Source organism: Polypterus senegalus, chromosome 6 (genome assembly GCF_016835505.1).
Source record: "Polypterus senegalus isolate Bchr_013 chromosome 6, ASM1683550v1, whole genome shotgun sequence".
Lineage (NCBI taxonomy): Eukaryota > Metazoa > Chordata > Cladistia > Polypteriformes > Polypteridae > Polypterus > Polypterus senegalus.
This window is the reverse complement of record NC_053159.1, coordinates 59,418,579-59,431,316: the sequence shown is the minus strand read 5'-3', so window position 1 is coordinate 59,431,316 and position 12,738 is coordinate 59,418,579. Positions and strand designations below refer to the sequence as shown.

The 12,738-nt window shown below is 37.0% G+C and overlaps 1 protein-coding gene across 9 annotated transcripts in view; it reads left to right on the top strand.

Moving 5' to 3' along the window:
* plch2a (phospholipase C, eta 2a) overlaps positions 1 to 12,738 on the top strand; it is a 537,474-nt gene that overhangs the window by 499,489 nt on the left and 25,247 nt on the right. For all 9 annotated transcript variants that reach the window (XM_039756057.1, XM_039756056.1, XM_039756058.1 and 6 more), the window contains 2 exons: positions 4,695 to 4,779; positions 5,590 to 5,736. In XM_039756057.1, the coding sequence (XP_039611991.1) occupies positions 4,695 to 4,779; positions 5,590 to 5,736 (232 nt within the window). The remainder of the gene's footprint in view (positions 1 to 4,694; positions 4,780 to 5,589; positions 5,737 to 12,738) is intronic.

Here is a 12,738-nt window from a genome sequence, read left to right as displayed (position 1 = left end):
GACTGCTGACTTGACAGTTGTCCAAAAGACGACCATTGACACCTTGCACAAGGAGGGCAAGACACAAAAGGTCATTGCTAAAGAGGCTGGCTGTTCACAGAGCTCTGTGTGCAAGCACATTAATAGAGAGGCGAAGGGAAGGACAAGATGTGGTAGAAAAAGTGTACAAGCAATAGGGATAACTGCACCCTGGAGAGGATTGTGAAACAAAACCCATTCAAAACTGTGGGGGAGATTCACAAAGAGTGGACTGCAGCTGGAGTCAGTGCTTCAAGAACCTCCACGCACAGACGTATGCAAGACATGGGTTTCAGCTGTTGCATTCCTTGTGTCAAGCCACTCTTGAACAAGAGACAGTGTCAGAAACGTCTTGACTGGACTGCTGCTGAGTGGTCCAAAGTTATGTTCTCTGATGAAAGTAAATTTTGCATTTCCTTTAGAAATCAAGGTCCCAGAGTCTGGAGGAAGAGAGGAGAGGCACAGAATCCACGTTGCTTGAGGTCCAGTGTAAAGTTTCCACAGTCAGTGATGGTTTGGGGTGCCATGTCATCTGCTGGTGTTGGTCCATTGTGTTTTCTGAGGTCCAAGGTCAACACAGCCGTCTACCAGGAAGTTTTAGAGCACTTCATGCTTCCTGCTGCTGACAAACTTTATGGAGATGCAGATTTCATTTTCCAACAGGACCTGGCACCTGCACACAGTGCCAAAGCTACCAGTACCTGGTTTAAGGACCATGGTATCCCTGTTCTTGATTGGCCAGCAAACTCGCCTGACTTTAACCCCATAGAAAATCTATGGGGTATTGTGAAGAGGAAGATGCAATACGCCAGACCCAACAATTCAGAAGAGCTGAAGGCCACTATCAGAGCAACATGGGGTCTTATAACACCTGAGCAGTGCCACAGACTGATCGACTCCATGCCACGCCGCATTGCTGCAGTAATCCAGGCCAAAGGAGCCCCAACTAAATATTGAGTGCTGTATGTGCTCATACTTTTCATGTTCATACCTTTCAGTTGGCCAACATTTCTAAAAATTCCTTTTTTGCATTGGTTTTAATTGATATTCTAATTATCCAAGATACTGAATTTGGGATTTTCATTAGTTGTCAGTTATAATCCTCAAAATTAAAAGAAATAAACATTTGAAATACATTAGTCTGTGTGTAATGAATGAATCTAATATACAAGTTTCACTTTTTGAATGGAATTACTGAAATAAATCAACTTTGTCATGATATTCTAATTTTATGACCGGCACCTGTATGCATATAATTGTAATTAAAGCATAAACAAAAAGTGGCAGGGAAGGGAAAATGATGTATAATTACGGTACCAGTATCATTACAAGAGGATTAAACAGCCTATTAAACACTGCTATTGTGGGCTGCATCAGGAGTGGGCAGGAGGAGGAGTACAGAAAGTTAATCAAAGACTTTGTTAAATGGTACGACTCAAACCACTTACACCTTAACACCAGCAAGACCAAGGAGCTGGTGGTGGATTTTAGGAGGCCCAGACCCCTCATGGACCCTGTGATTATCAGAGGTGACTGTGTGCAGAGGGTGCAGACCTTTAAATATCTGGGAGTGCAGCTGAATGACAAATTGGACTGGACTGCCAATACTGATGCTCTATGTAAGAAAGGTCAGAGCAGACTATACTTTCTGAGAAGGTTGGCATCCTTCAACATCTGCAGTAAGATGCTGCAGATGTTCTACCAGACGGTTGTGGTGAGTGCCCTCTTCTACGCGGTGGTGTGCTGGGGTGGCAGCATAAAGATGAAAGACGCCTCACGCCTGGACAAACTTGTTAAGAAGGCAGGCTCTATTGTAGGATTAAAGTTGGACAGTTTAACATCTGTGGCAGAGCGACGGGCATTAAGCAAACTCCTGTCCTTCATGAATAATCCACTGCATCCACTTAACAGTGTCATTTCCAGGCAGAGAAGTAGCTTCAGTGACAGACTTTTGTCACTGTCCTGCTCCACTGACTCTTCAATTCCACCCGGGGGAGTAAATGCTAACATTAATTTTATTTTAATTATTTTCATTTTTATTACTATTTAATTTAATATTGTTTCTTTGTATCAGTATACTGCTGCTGGATTATGTGAATTTCCCCTTGGGATTAATAAAGTATCTATCTATCTATCTATCTAAGATCTTCTTTGCCATGCCATGACAGGATTCGACTCACGATCGTATTTCAAAAAAGTGTAGGGATCAGTTTTCTGAGCTCTTTTTCTGTTTCCTCTGTAGAGGTAAAAATGTAGAGCTAGCCATGAATATCCACTTTCAGTTTGGCAGGATACAAGGCTGTATTTGATCTCCGCTTTCCCTGTTTAATGTTGTTATAGTGACACGTTTAGCAGCTGTTGGGAATGGGAAATCAGGGAAAATACGAATGTGGTTATTTTCAAATATAATCTCTGTTTCTGTCTGACAAGTAACATTATATATACATTTAGATTTTAATTTTTTGAAATGCATGATAAGAGTCCTAAGTTTAGAGGTGTTTGATCCCGGATCGCGGATTTTTCTGTGGAAAATATCTAACATTTAAGCAATACAGTAAATCATTAAATATACGTACATTGTACACTACGGTAGACAAAGTGTTTCTCATTACAGTACCCAGATGATTTCTTACAAGGCCCGTTGTTGGCTGAAAGAGGAGACTCAACCAACCAGAGCGGGATTTTCATTCTCTTGGGCTCTGATTGGCTGCTGCTAACATGGTGTAATCTTGCAGGAACAGCGAGCGTGGGTCCCCAACACATTTCAGTTCTCTGCGTATTGCTTACCGCGTAGATGATTGGGATCCCGAAATAAATTGGGCGTTGCAGTTTCACAACGCCATTGGTGCAGCCATTGAAGGCCTGCTTTTCCCTGTGCCTCTCTGAACTTAGATTGTAGCTTACTATTGCACTGCAAGTCAATAAGTTCCATTTGGAACAAACTTGAAATACTCTCCACATCAGCTAAAAAGGGGTCTGCAAACAGCTAGAAGGTGTTGCGATGTGGCCTAAAGTCAGCAAAATAGTGATCAAATTCCTGCAGTAGGTTTTCAATAGCAGATGTATATTATCACTTCTGAATGCTGTGCCATCCTCCACAAGAGATCTATATGTTGGGAAATGAGTGAGATTTTTGGCAGAAAGCTGTGTTTTCCATAATTTCAATTTTGTGGTGAAGGCTTCCACACTTTCATAAGTTGCTGCGATGAGCTGATCAGGGTCCTGGAGCTTCAAGTTAAGTATGCTGAGCTCCTGTGTAATATCCACTAAGAAATCAGGGTCCATGACCTATTGTGGATCTTACAGCTCAGGAAAACCCATTCTGCCTTCTGCCATGAAGGTTTTTCACCTCTGTTCTCAACACAAAAAATCTCTTCAGATTATTTCCCCTGCTGAGCCAGCACACCACAGTAAAGTGCATCACTATACGTTAATGCAATTTCTTCTAAAAAAGCTCTGAACTGGTGATGCTGTAAACTCCTTGACCTGATGTAATTAATACATTTCAGAACAATAAACATGACATATTCAAACCAAAATGCTCAATTGCGTCACACAGAAGCTGATATATATCATTGCCTGCCGTACGGCTGTGCATCGGGCATAAACTTAGCGATTCTTCAGTCACATCAAAGTGGGAATTAACATCCCTAATGAAAATCACTAGTGGAGCAGTATCGATTTTGTTGGTGATTTCATCAAGCGACACGGAGTATGCAGTAAAAACTTCACTTTTGTCGCGTAACTGATCATAGATGTCATTTGATAACTCACCTGTTCACTCTGCCATGGTGTTTGTTGACAAGGAGATATTTTTAGAACTAGCCCATCTTTTCTGGACACAATATTTCAGCAACTTTTAACATACAGTCCTTAAGAAACTGCCCTTCAGTGAACGTCTTTTATGCCTTAGTGATTAACTCGCCACATAACTTGCTTCCACTGCACTATCAGCATCCTTCTTTGCTTTGCAAAAAAGACTTTGCTGTAATTTCAGGCCTTTGTATAGCTGCGTAGCTAGTTTTTCCCCTCTCATCTCCCTGATGCTTATCAAACTGTTCTCCGCGTTTAGTCGAGTTATGATGTTTGAGATTATATTCCTTCAAAACTGTGGCTTTTTCTTTGCATATAAGACAGGTGGCATTTCCACTGAATTCCACAAAAAATACTGTCATGTCAATCTTTCTTGAAATTGTCTATGTGCAGCATCCACTTTCCTTTTTGGTTTGGAAAGAGACATCTTTTTTATTGACAACCAAGCAAATGTATTACAAAAAAAATGAACTTGCTTTCTTTTTATTAAAAACTGCACATTTACACCAAATGACAGAACTGAAAGATTTACATTAATTCGAAATTAGTTTGGACTTAAACAAGTAAACAAAGGAAGTAGGCTAAAATATGTTTTCATTCTGCGGGCCAGATTGCATTATTTTGTTGATGTCATATACAGGGAAGAGGGGAAGAGGTGGGCCGGAAATGGCCTGCAGGCCGGGAGTTGGAAATCTCTGCCATAACAGATTAAGCATTTTGAAAATGTATAGACTGATGAGTTAATACACTTCCAGTATTGCACACACTAGCAGCCTTATGGTTTTAATTGACGTTAAAAAAAATTATTTGCAGGAAAACTGCAACTGACTTTAATGGAGTTTTTTTTTGCCTATATTTTACAGATTATTGATCCATTTGTGGAGGTTGAAATTATTGGCCTACCTGCTGACTGCTGTAAAGAGCAGACTAGAGTAGTTGACGACAATGGTGAGTATCCCGACATTATTTTCTTGTTATGCTACCAAAAGGACAAAAGTATACCACTTCAAGTGACTTTCCCTTAAATCAATCACATAATATTCAACCATGCATGATTTCCTAATTTGTATGTCAAGAAATGCTGTGCAAGGAATTCTCTACAGCAAGAGACAAAGATACTGAGTTCAGGTGAAATTGTACCTGTTAGTAATTGCAACAAGATTTCCAAATTGAATATCTGGAAAATGGATGGATGGATGGATATCTGTAAGATATCCTTTAAATAATGTCTACTTGTAACAAAGAGGAGAAATCACAATAAATATTTACACTAGCAAAAACATTGTTCCCTGCAGCAGGGCAAAAAGCTGGGTAATAAAATTCACATGAGGTACAAAGTTAAATTAAGAAGAAGAAAATAGGATAGCCAGTTTATTTAATGGTAATTAAGGAGACAAATCTTGCTTGCTGTAATAAGATACAGTAACAAAGTATATGGGATAACTAATTACATTTTTTAATTCAATATAGATTCTGTTTTCCTATTTGTTTTTTTTTAATATTGATAGAATTACTTTAAGGCAGATTTATAAACTGTAAAAGTTGTTTATGCTTGGGTTTAAAAGAATTATTTTTATTACAATTTTTGTTGTGTTCACTTTACCTAAAATTTGTCCACATTTCCAAAAACATTGCCTGTGCATACAAGGGTGAAGTACTGTACAATGGGAAGATGGTTAAAGTTAAATCCACCATATATAGTGCAGTATGGCTCATCCACTTTGCTGAGACGCAGGCTCCCATGTTCTGTTTCCACAGGCTTCAATCCCATGTGGGAGGAGACATTGGTATTCACAATGCACATGCCAGAGATTGCCCTAGTCAGATTTCTGGTATGGGATCATGATCCTATTGGCAGAGACTTCATTGGACAAAGAACAATTGCTTTTTCCAGTATGATGCCAGGTAAGGAAAAATATTTTTATTTTTTAAAGAGGCTTTTCCATATTATATTTTGAAGTTTGGGTTAGACCACTTCAACATCCTATTGCCTCACCTAATGCCATTATTTCAAGATATTTCAACTGTTTTGGATTTACTTACTATTATGGCATGTTTTTAAAATGGATTTGAACAGTGACAAAAATCAAGTAATATGATTTGATAAGGTGATATTTACAAAAGATATTTCCAAATACATTTATCAGGTCATTGCTAGTAATATTTAAAGTGCAACTTTTTTGTGTGAAGAGCCATTAATTGATACATTAAAGATGTTGCACAGTGAAGAATGAAAGATAAGATATTTGTGCTGTTTTGATGTGGTTTAAAAAATAACTTGTGTGCTTAAAAGCTTTTTCAGATGTTTTAAAATGTGTTATAGAATTTTAGAACAAGTGCAAGGACCAGCCACAAGATGGTGATGTTAGCAGTGAAGTTATATAGAATTCTGTTTTTTTTGTTTTGCTCAGTTTATATAGAAATAGTTAATAAAAAGTGTTTGGCATAATTTTGAGTACCTATAAATTCTTCTTTCCTGTGGTTTAGATCAGACATGGAAAAATGCACTTCCAGTATCTGAAATTCCACCTGGGACTTGTTAGCTTTTTCACTTTTTTTTTTTTTGTCCATTTCAGATGTTTGTGGTTGTAGATTTTTGTTCTAATTACAGTATTGTTTTTCTATTCACAAGCTGAAGTACTGTAGAATGCTGTAGGAAAGATTATGCACTTAAGCAAGTGTGAAACATGTAATTTCCAACAAATACTATTTAGAAAGACTGCAAAGGCACATTGGAAAACATTAAACTCTTCTTTCCATGCAATTTAAATGGTACACCAAAAAGCAGACATCACAAATACTGCACAGAGATCTGTAACATTATTCTATACTGTAAACACCTGTGTTACCCATTGAAACAGATCGTATGCATTAAGTGGAGAGCAGTTAAAGTGTTTGTTTAGCACTGTAAGACAAAAGCCTGTTTTTTTCATGTTGACAGACTGCACAGCTGTTAATTAGTATGACTTTGTGCCTTCTGTAAGGTTACTTAATGAATTTCACTTGACTTAGTTGTTAAGGCTGCTGTCTCACTGGTCCAGGAGACTTGGTTTATATCTGGGACTGATTGAGCGTTTATCTGATCTTCTGAGCGTTTTAGATCTTCTGCATGTTTGTGTGGGCTTTTCTCCGTTTTATCTTGTTTCCCTCAACTTTCAAGAGACATGCAGGTTAGGTATTTGTCATCTGTGAACAGGCCTGGTATAAGTGTTCCCTGGGTTGGGCTGGGTAGCTGAATCCTGACTTGTGCAACCTTGAAGTTGTGGATTAATTTGGTTTAATGGATGGATAGATTTTGTCCACATTTCAGGGTATGTGATTATCAATCAGTCTGTTTTCTTTCTTTTATTTTTAGAACCAATTTTTTTCAGAAATCTTTTAGCGGGTGATGCTACCTGTAATGGTAGCAACATATGCAAGGCAGATTTATTTTAAATATGAAATCACAATACAATGAAACAAGTTAAAATAAATTGAAGCCTATATAGACATTATCAGTCACATTGTTTTGTTATAGCGTTCCCCAACAAATATGTTTGAAATGTGCAGTATTTGTAAAATTGAGTTTTTTATATATATTTTGTCAACTAAAGATTTAGAAGTAAAAGTAAGTACATAAAGTAATATATTGTAATCATTCTAACATCGGTATTAAAAAGAATGATGTGCCTCAGTTTATCAAACATAGTATTTTACTGTTATTGCATCAAAGTGTTCATATCCTCCATTCATTTTCTAAAATAGGTTTATTTCATTTTATGATTGCTAAGCCGATCCTGGCACCAATGGAACCTATTGTAGGTGGGATAAAACACCAGATGGAATGGCAGTCCTTTGCAGAGTCCACACACATACTACTAATTTAGATTTACCAGGTAACATATCAGTCATGTTTTTAGGCTGTGGAGAAGATCCATAATACCTGGAGAGAAGTTATATGAACACAGAGAGATTCTTCACAGAAAGTGCAATTTTGGCAGTCTATGCCAGGTCCAGATGTCAGTGTGAAACACTTAACATGTACAGTATAATCAAGACTTTGTATAATGTAAAGTATTTTTTCCAAGTACTGTGGTTTTTAAATACCTTTGAGCTAGTTTTTATTTAACTCTCTTGTGTCCGTTGATAAGATGCTGTGTCTTAGAACAGTCATTTTCTTACCCAGATTGATTAGTAGCAAGCATTTAATTTAGGAAACTAGGTGAAACATTTATTTCAACTTGAACAAGTAGGTGACTCCCTCAAAGTACCATGCATTTGTAGAGGGCTTTCCAGGTGCAAACACATGGGTGGGGGAGTGTCCCTGCAGATGATCTCTCACAATAGCACATTTAACTTTATTTAAAGATCCAGAGGAGGTTTATGGTATCCCTTACTAGGTTATCACTTGTAGAAATAAATGTTTTGAGGGTCAATAAAATGTCAGTGTGGTATAGTGATTAAGGCTTTGGACATTGGACTTCAAAACCTGAGATTGTGGGTTCAAATCAAACTACTGACACTAAGTGACCGTGAGCAAATCCATTTATTTGCTTGTGCTTCAACTGAAAAAAACAAAAGAAATGTAACTAAATTTCAAATATAAGTCGCCTTGGATATAGGTGTCAGCCAAGCAATAAAGTAAAAGGTTCTCTATAAATTAAAAAATTTAAATAAAAAATCAAGACACCTGTATCTGCAACACATTTTTTTCAACACCGCATACTGCTAAAAGAGTCTTCACAATACAGGCGAGAGCCATTCCAGTAGTCACCCAGACAAGTACACCTAGAGCAGTTAATCTACCACAATCATTCCTTGAAATTCCTGCCACTGGATGTACTAATCTAGCTTTTAAGCTTCACCTCTCGGAAAGAGAGAAAGAAAACCTGCATGGTATGTTGAACTTTAACTTCCTGGATCATCAGTCAGTTCCAACACTTAGTAAAAGGACAGACATTTATATCAACTCTGTTAGAAGTGAATTAAGGATCTTTAAGTTACAATTCTTGAACTTCATAATAAATGGCTTGTTGATAAAGAAGACCAAGACTTGTGCATTCATTTTCTGATGCCACTTTGTTTAGCTTAATCTTATTTGGAGCAAAATTAGAAACCATCTTACAAAGGCTATTGTCGTGGGGAAAAATTCACCATCAGAAGGCTTTTTACCTAAAAATAAAGGCTATTAGGACTCGAGATAGACAGAGTTTTAAGGCTTTATCGCAATAAATCAACAACACGGACTCAACCCAATTCGGCCGAATGTGATTGAGCGCTGATCATTACAGCCATTGAAGTTTTTATAAATTTCTTATCATTTTGGCTCATTCAATTAGCTCATTCTGCACCTGGCTTTACTGTCCATTATTCCTCTTGGTGTCTGTTTGGCTTATTCTGATTGGTCTAAGACTGGGTGGAAGGCTTCCTCTTCACCATTTTTGGACTTTACTATGTAATTTCCTATCTTTTCTGACCTTGCTCTAATGAGCTTGTTTGCCCACCTCCTCTGACTCCCTTTTACTCCTTTCTAACCAGACTTTGAGTTTCCATGGGACCCCTTATTATCTCCTTACTTTTCCTATTACTGGCCCCCTTATGGAATTTGTAATCTTTCTATGCTGTTCCATTTTCTCTAACTGGCCAAGGCTTCAATTCCATATATGGGTTTCCTCTCTTAAGCCTTCCAAACTTTTTATAATAGTGACCTGAAGCGTTTAGGCTTTAATTAAAAAGAAGTATAGTATGTGCTTTCATTTGATCATTGCTTGGCATGCTTGATTTGTCTTAATTTCTACACTAAAGTTAATTACGAATATATTCTTATAATATTTTTGCTAATGCCTGCATTTACTAAGATTTTCTCTTCATGCATTAGGTCAGCGTGACCCTGCTTACAGCAAAAGTCTTTCTGCTGATTCAGCAACCCAGCTGCTGTCAGAGGCCTCTTCTCTGTGTTATCTCTTCCTAGCCTTGAATCACAGGTGTTCTCAAACGCTTATCCTGTCCAAAACTGGTTAATCTTTAGAGTGACAGCTCTTACATGTAGTCTCAATTAAGAGCCTCATGAACCCACCTTTTCCAGTCTGGGACCATATCGTGCCACGTGCTCGAGGTTCGTGGAAATTTGCTGATCTCTGAAAAAAAATGAATTTAAGATCTTACCTTCGAAAAAACTAAAATGGACCAATTCATGAGTTGAGACAATATTCTCATCTTTAGCTCCTTGTTGAAGTGTTACTTAATATCCTTGGTTAATTTTGGTGTCCCATACAGCTACTCAGCCCTGAAATGTTGCACATGTCCAAGACTTATCACTCCCTGCCAATACTCCTGTTCTTGCCACAGTCATCAAATTTGCATTTCCTCTCCATGCCTACTTTTAATATTAGAACCATACTTCATGACAACAATTTGGGATTTGTAGATGTCATATGTACAGCAAATTGTTGTATGTAGAACATGCTTTCAGTATTTTATGACTTTCATCATAGATGACTGAAGCCTGAATTTTTCTTTACTGTGTCACAGATGGCTACTGGCTTTTATGTTTCCATAATTAAACAAATTGTTCACATTAATATTATTATAGAATTATATTAATTACAGTAATATAATACAGTAATAATATATACATTGTATTAATAAATAGTATTAAATATGCAAAATTCAAGAAATGCCAAGATTCTAAAGCATAAAGCTCAATCAATGGAGTATTTTTGCTCCTCATGTGGTGTGCTTAAATATGGTCAAGGGTCATAACAGGCACATACATTTATCATTCTAAAACCGCTGGTAATGGAATGGCACTGTGCTTGCAAAATAAGGGAAGAAAAAGCACAAAAAATGAGGGATGTTCAAAAAAAATTCCACACTTTTATATATTTTTTGGAAACGATGAAAGCGGAAGGAGTAGTGACTGGGCATTAAAAAGCTGGTACAATGCTGGGAAACTTTTTAATGTCCCTTGTCAATATTAAAATCTGCATCTGCATGGAAAATAAGAAATCAAACTTGCTAAAAGAGAAACAGTACTAAAAATGAATAAAAATATGAACTTGCATTTGATGAAAAAAAATGAGGATGTTCAACGTAAAGAGAGCCTCCTAACAGCTAAATATGGGGCATGCTGGGATTTGGTGGACCACCTCTAAAGGGCTTGTGTAGGCTTTCACACTTTAAGACCAAATGCAGTAGTACTCAAAAATGTAAGTCAGACAGTGGTATTGAGTCCAGATGTTTATTAGTCATGGTCTTTACTATTTAAAAAATGTTCCCCCAAATTTTGCCACCCTAGATGACCACCTGGTTCACCTAAATGGTAGATCCAGCCCTGACTGTGGGAAGTATTGTGATAGTCATTGCCAATCTGACAAATCTGCTTAACCAAAACTTTTAACATATCTAATATTTTCATCACTGTTTCCATATCAGAGTGAAATTCACAGAATTACATTTGTAATCACAAAAAGAAATGCACTTTTTTTTTAATAACTCAAAAACTGAAAACTCACCTTTCACAGACAGCAAATATTAAGAACTTCTCTTCTGTTATGCTTCAGATAGAAATATTTTATAAAGGAATACACAGGCCTTTCCACATTGCAAAATTTAGCCTTGACATAATTTTGGACTTCTTAGGATTGAACAAGCTACAGTGAACTATTTGGCTGTATTCTGAACTTTTGTGTATTTGAGCTAAAACTGCATACTGCAGAAATATTGAATTGGTTCAATTAATAGTAAATGATTAAAACAGATTTGAAATTAGCAAAAGCAGAACTAACATTTCATATTGTCCGAATATTAATTCCTTTTAGTTTTTTTTTTACTTTCTACAGATATAAGATTACAATTTTCTAATACAGTAGGCCAAATACCTAGTGCTGAATGAATATTTTTATTATAAATGATAAAAAACAAATATATGAGAACAATACAATTTTTTTAATAGGCCATAGTGAATGAAACTTTTTTTTTTAAAGATTAAATTTCATTTTTTTTTAATAATATACATGTATTATTTTAATTATACTTATTCAAATTAATAGATGTTGTAAATGTTTTACTATTTAGTCTTCAGTTTGGTAACTCAAATAAATGCTGGAGGTAGGTTCTTCAAAAAAAATCAGATTAGTCAGTTTCTTCCCTTATCTGTAACTCTTAAAGCTGCACTGACCACACTTGCACACAGTTCTGACAGAAGCTTTCATGTTAAAGTAGCTGGGTTAAATATTAGGTTCAGATAAGTATGTCTGCACCTTAGGTTCAAGTTTATGTTTATTGATGTGTAGAATGAAGTTCTTGCCTGCATGTCTAATCATAAAAGTGAGACTAATGCAATATAAACCAAAGACACTAGCATTAGTACTTATGTGCTTTATATATATATCATCAATATAATCAATATTTAGGAGATCAGCCTTTTGCAGAAATTACAGCCTCAACACTTCCTGTAGGTTCCAATGAGAGTCTGGATTGTGGTTGAAGGTATTTTGGACCATTCCTCTTTACAAAACATCTCTAGTTCATTCAGGTTTGATGGCCTCCGAGCATGGACAGCTCTCTTTAACTCGCACCACAGATTTTCAATTATATTCAGGTCTGGGGACTGAGATGGCCATTCCAGAACGTTGCACTTGTTCCTCTGCATGAATGCCTTAGTGGATTTTGAGCAGTGTTTCGGGTCGTTGTCTTGTTGAAAGATCCAGCCCCGGCGCAGCTTCAGCTTTGTCACTGATTCCTGGACATTGGTCTCCAGAATCTGCTGATACTGAGTGGAATCCATGCGTCCCTCAACTTTGACAAGATTCCCAGTCCCTGCACTGGCCACACAGCCCCACAGCATGATGGAACCACCACCATATTTTACTGTAGGTAGCAGGTGTTTTTTTTGGAATGCTGTGTTCTTTTTCCTCCATGCATAAC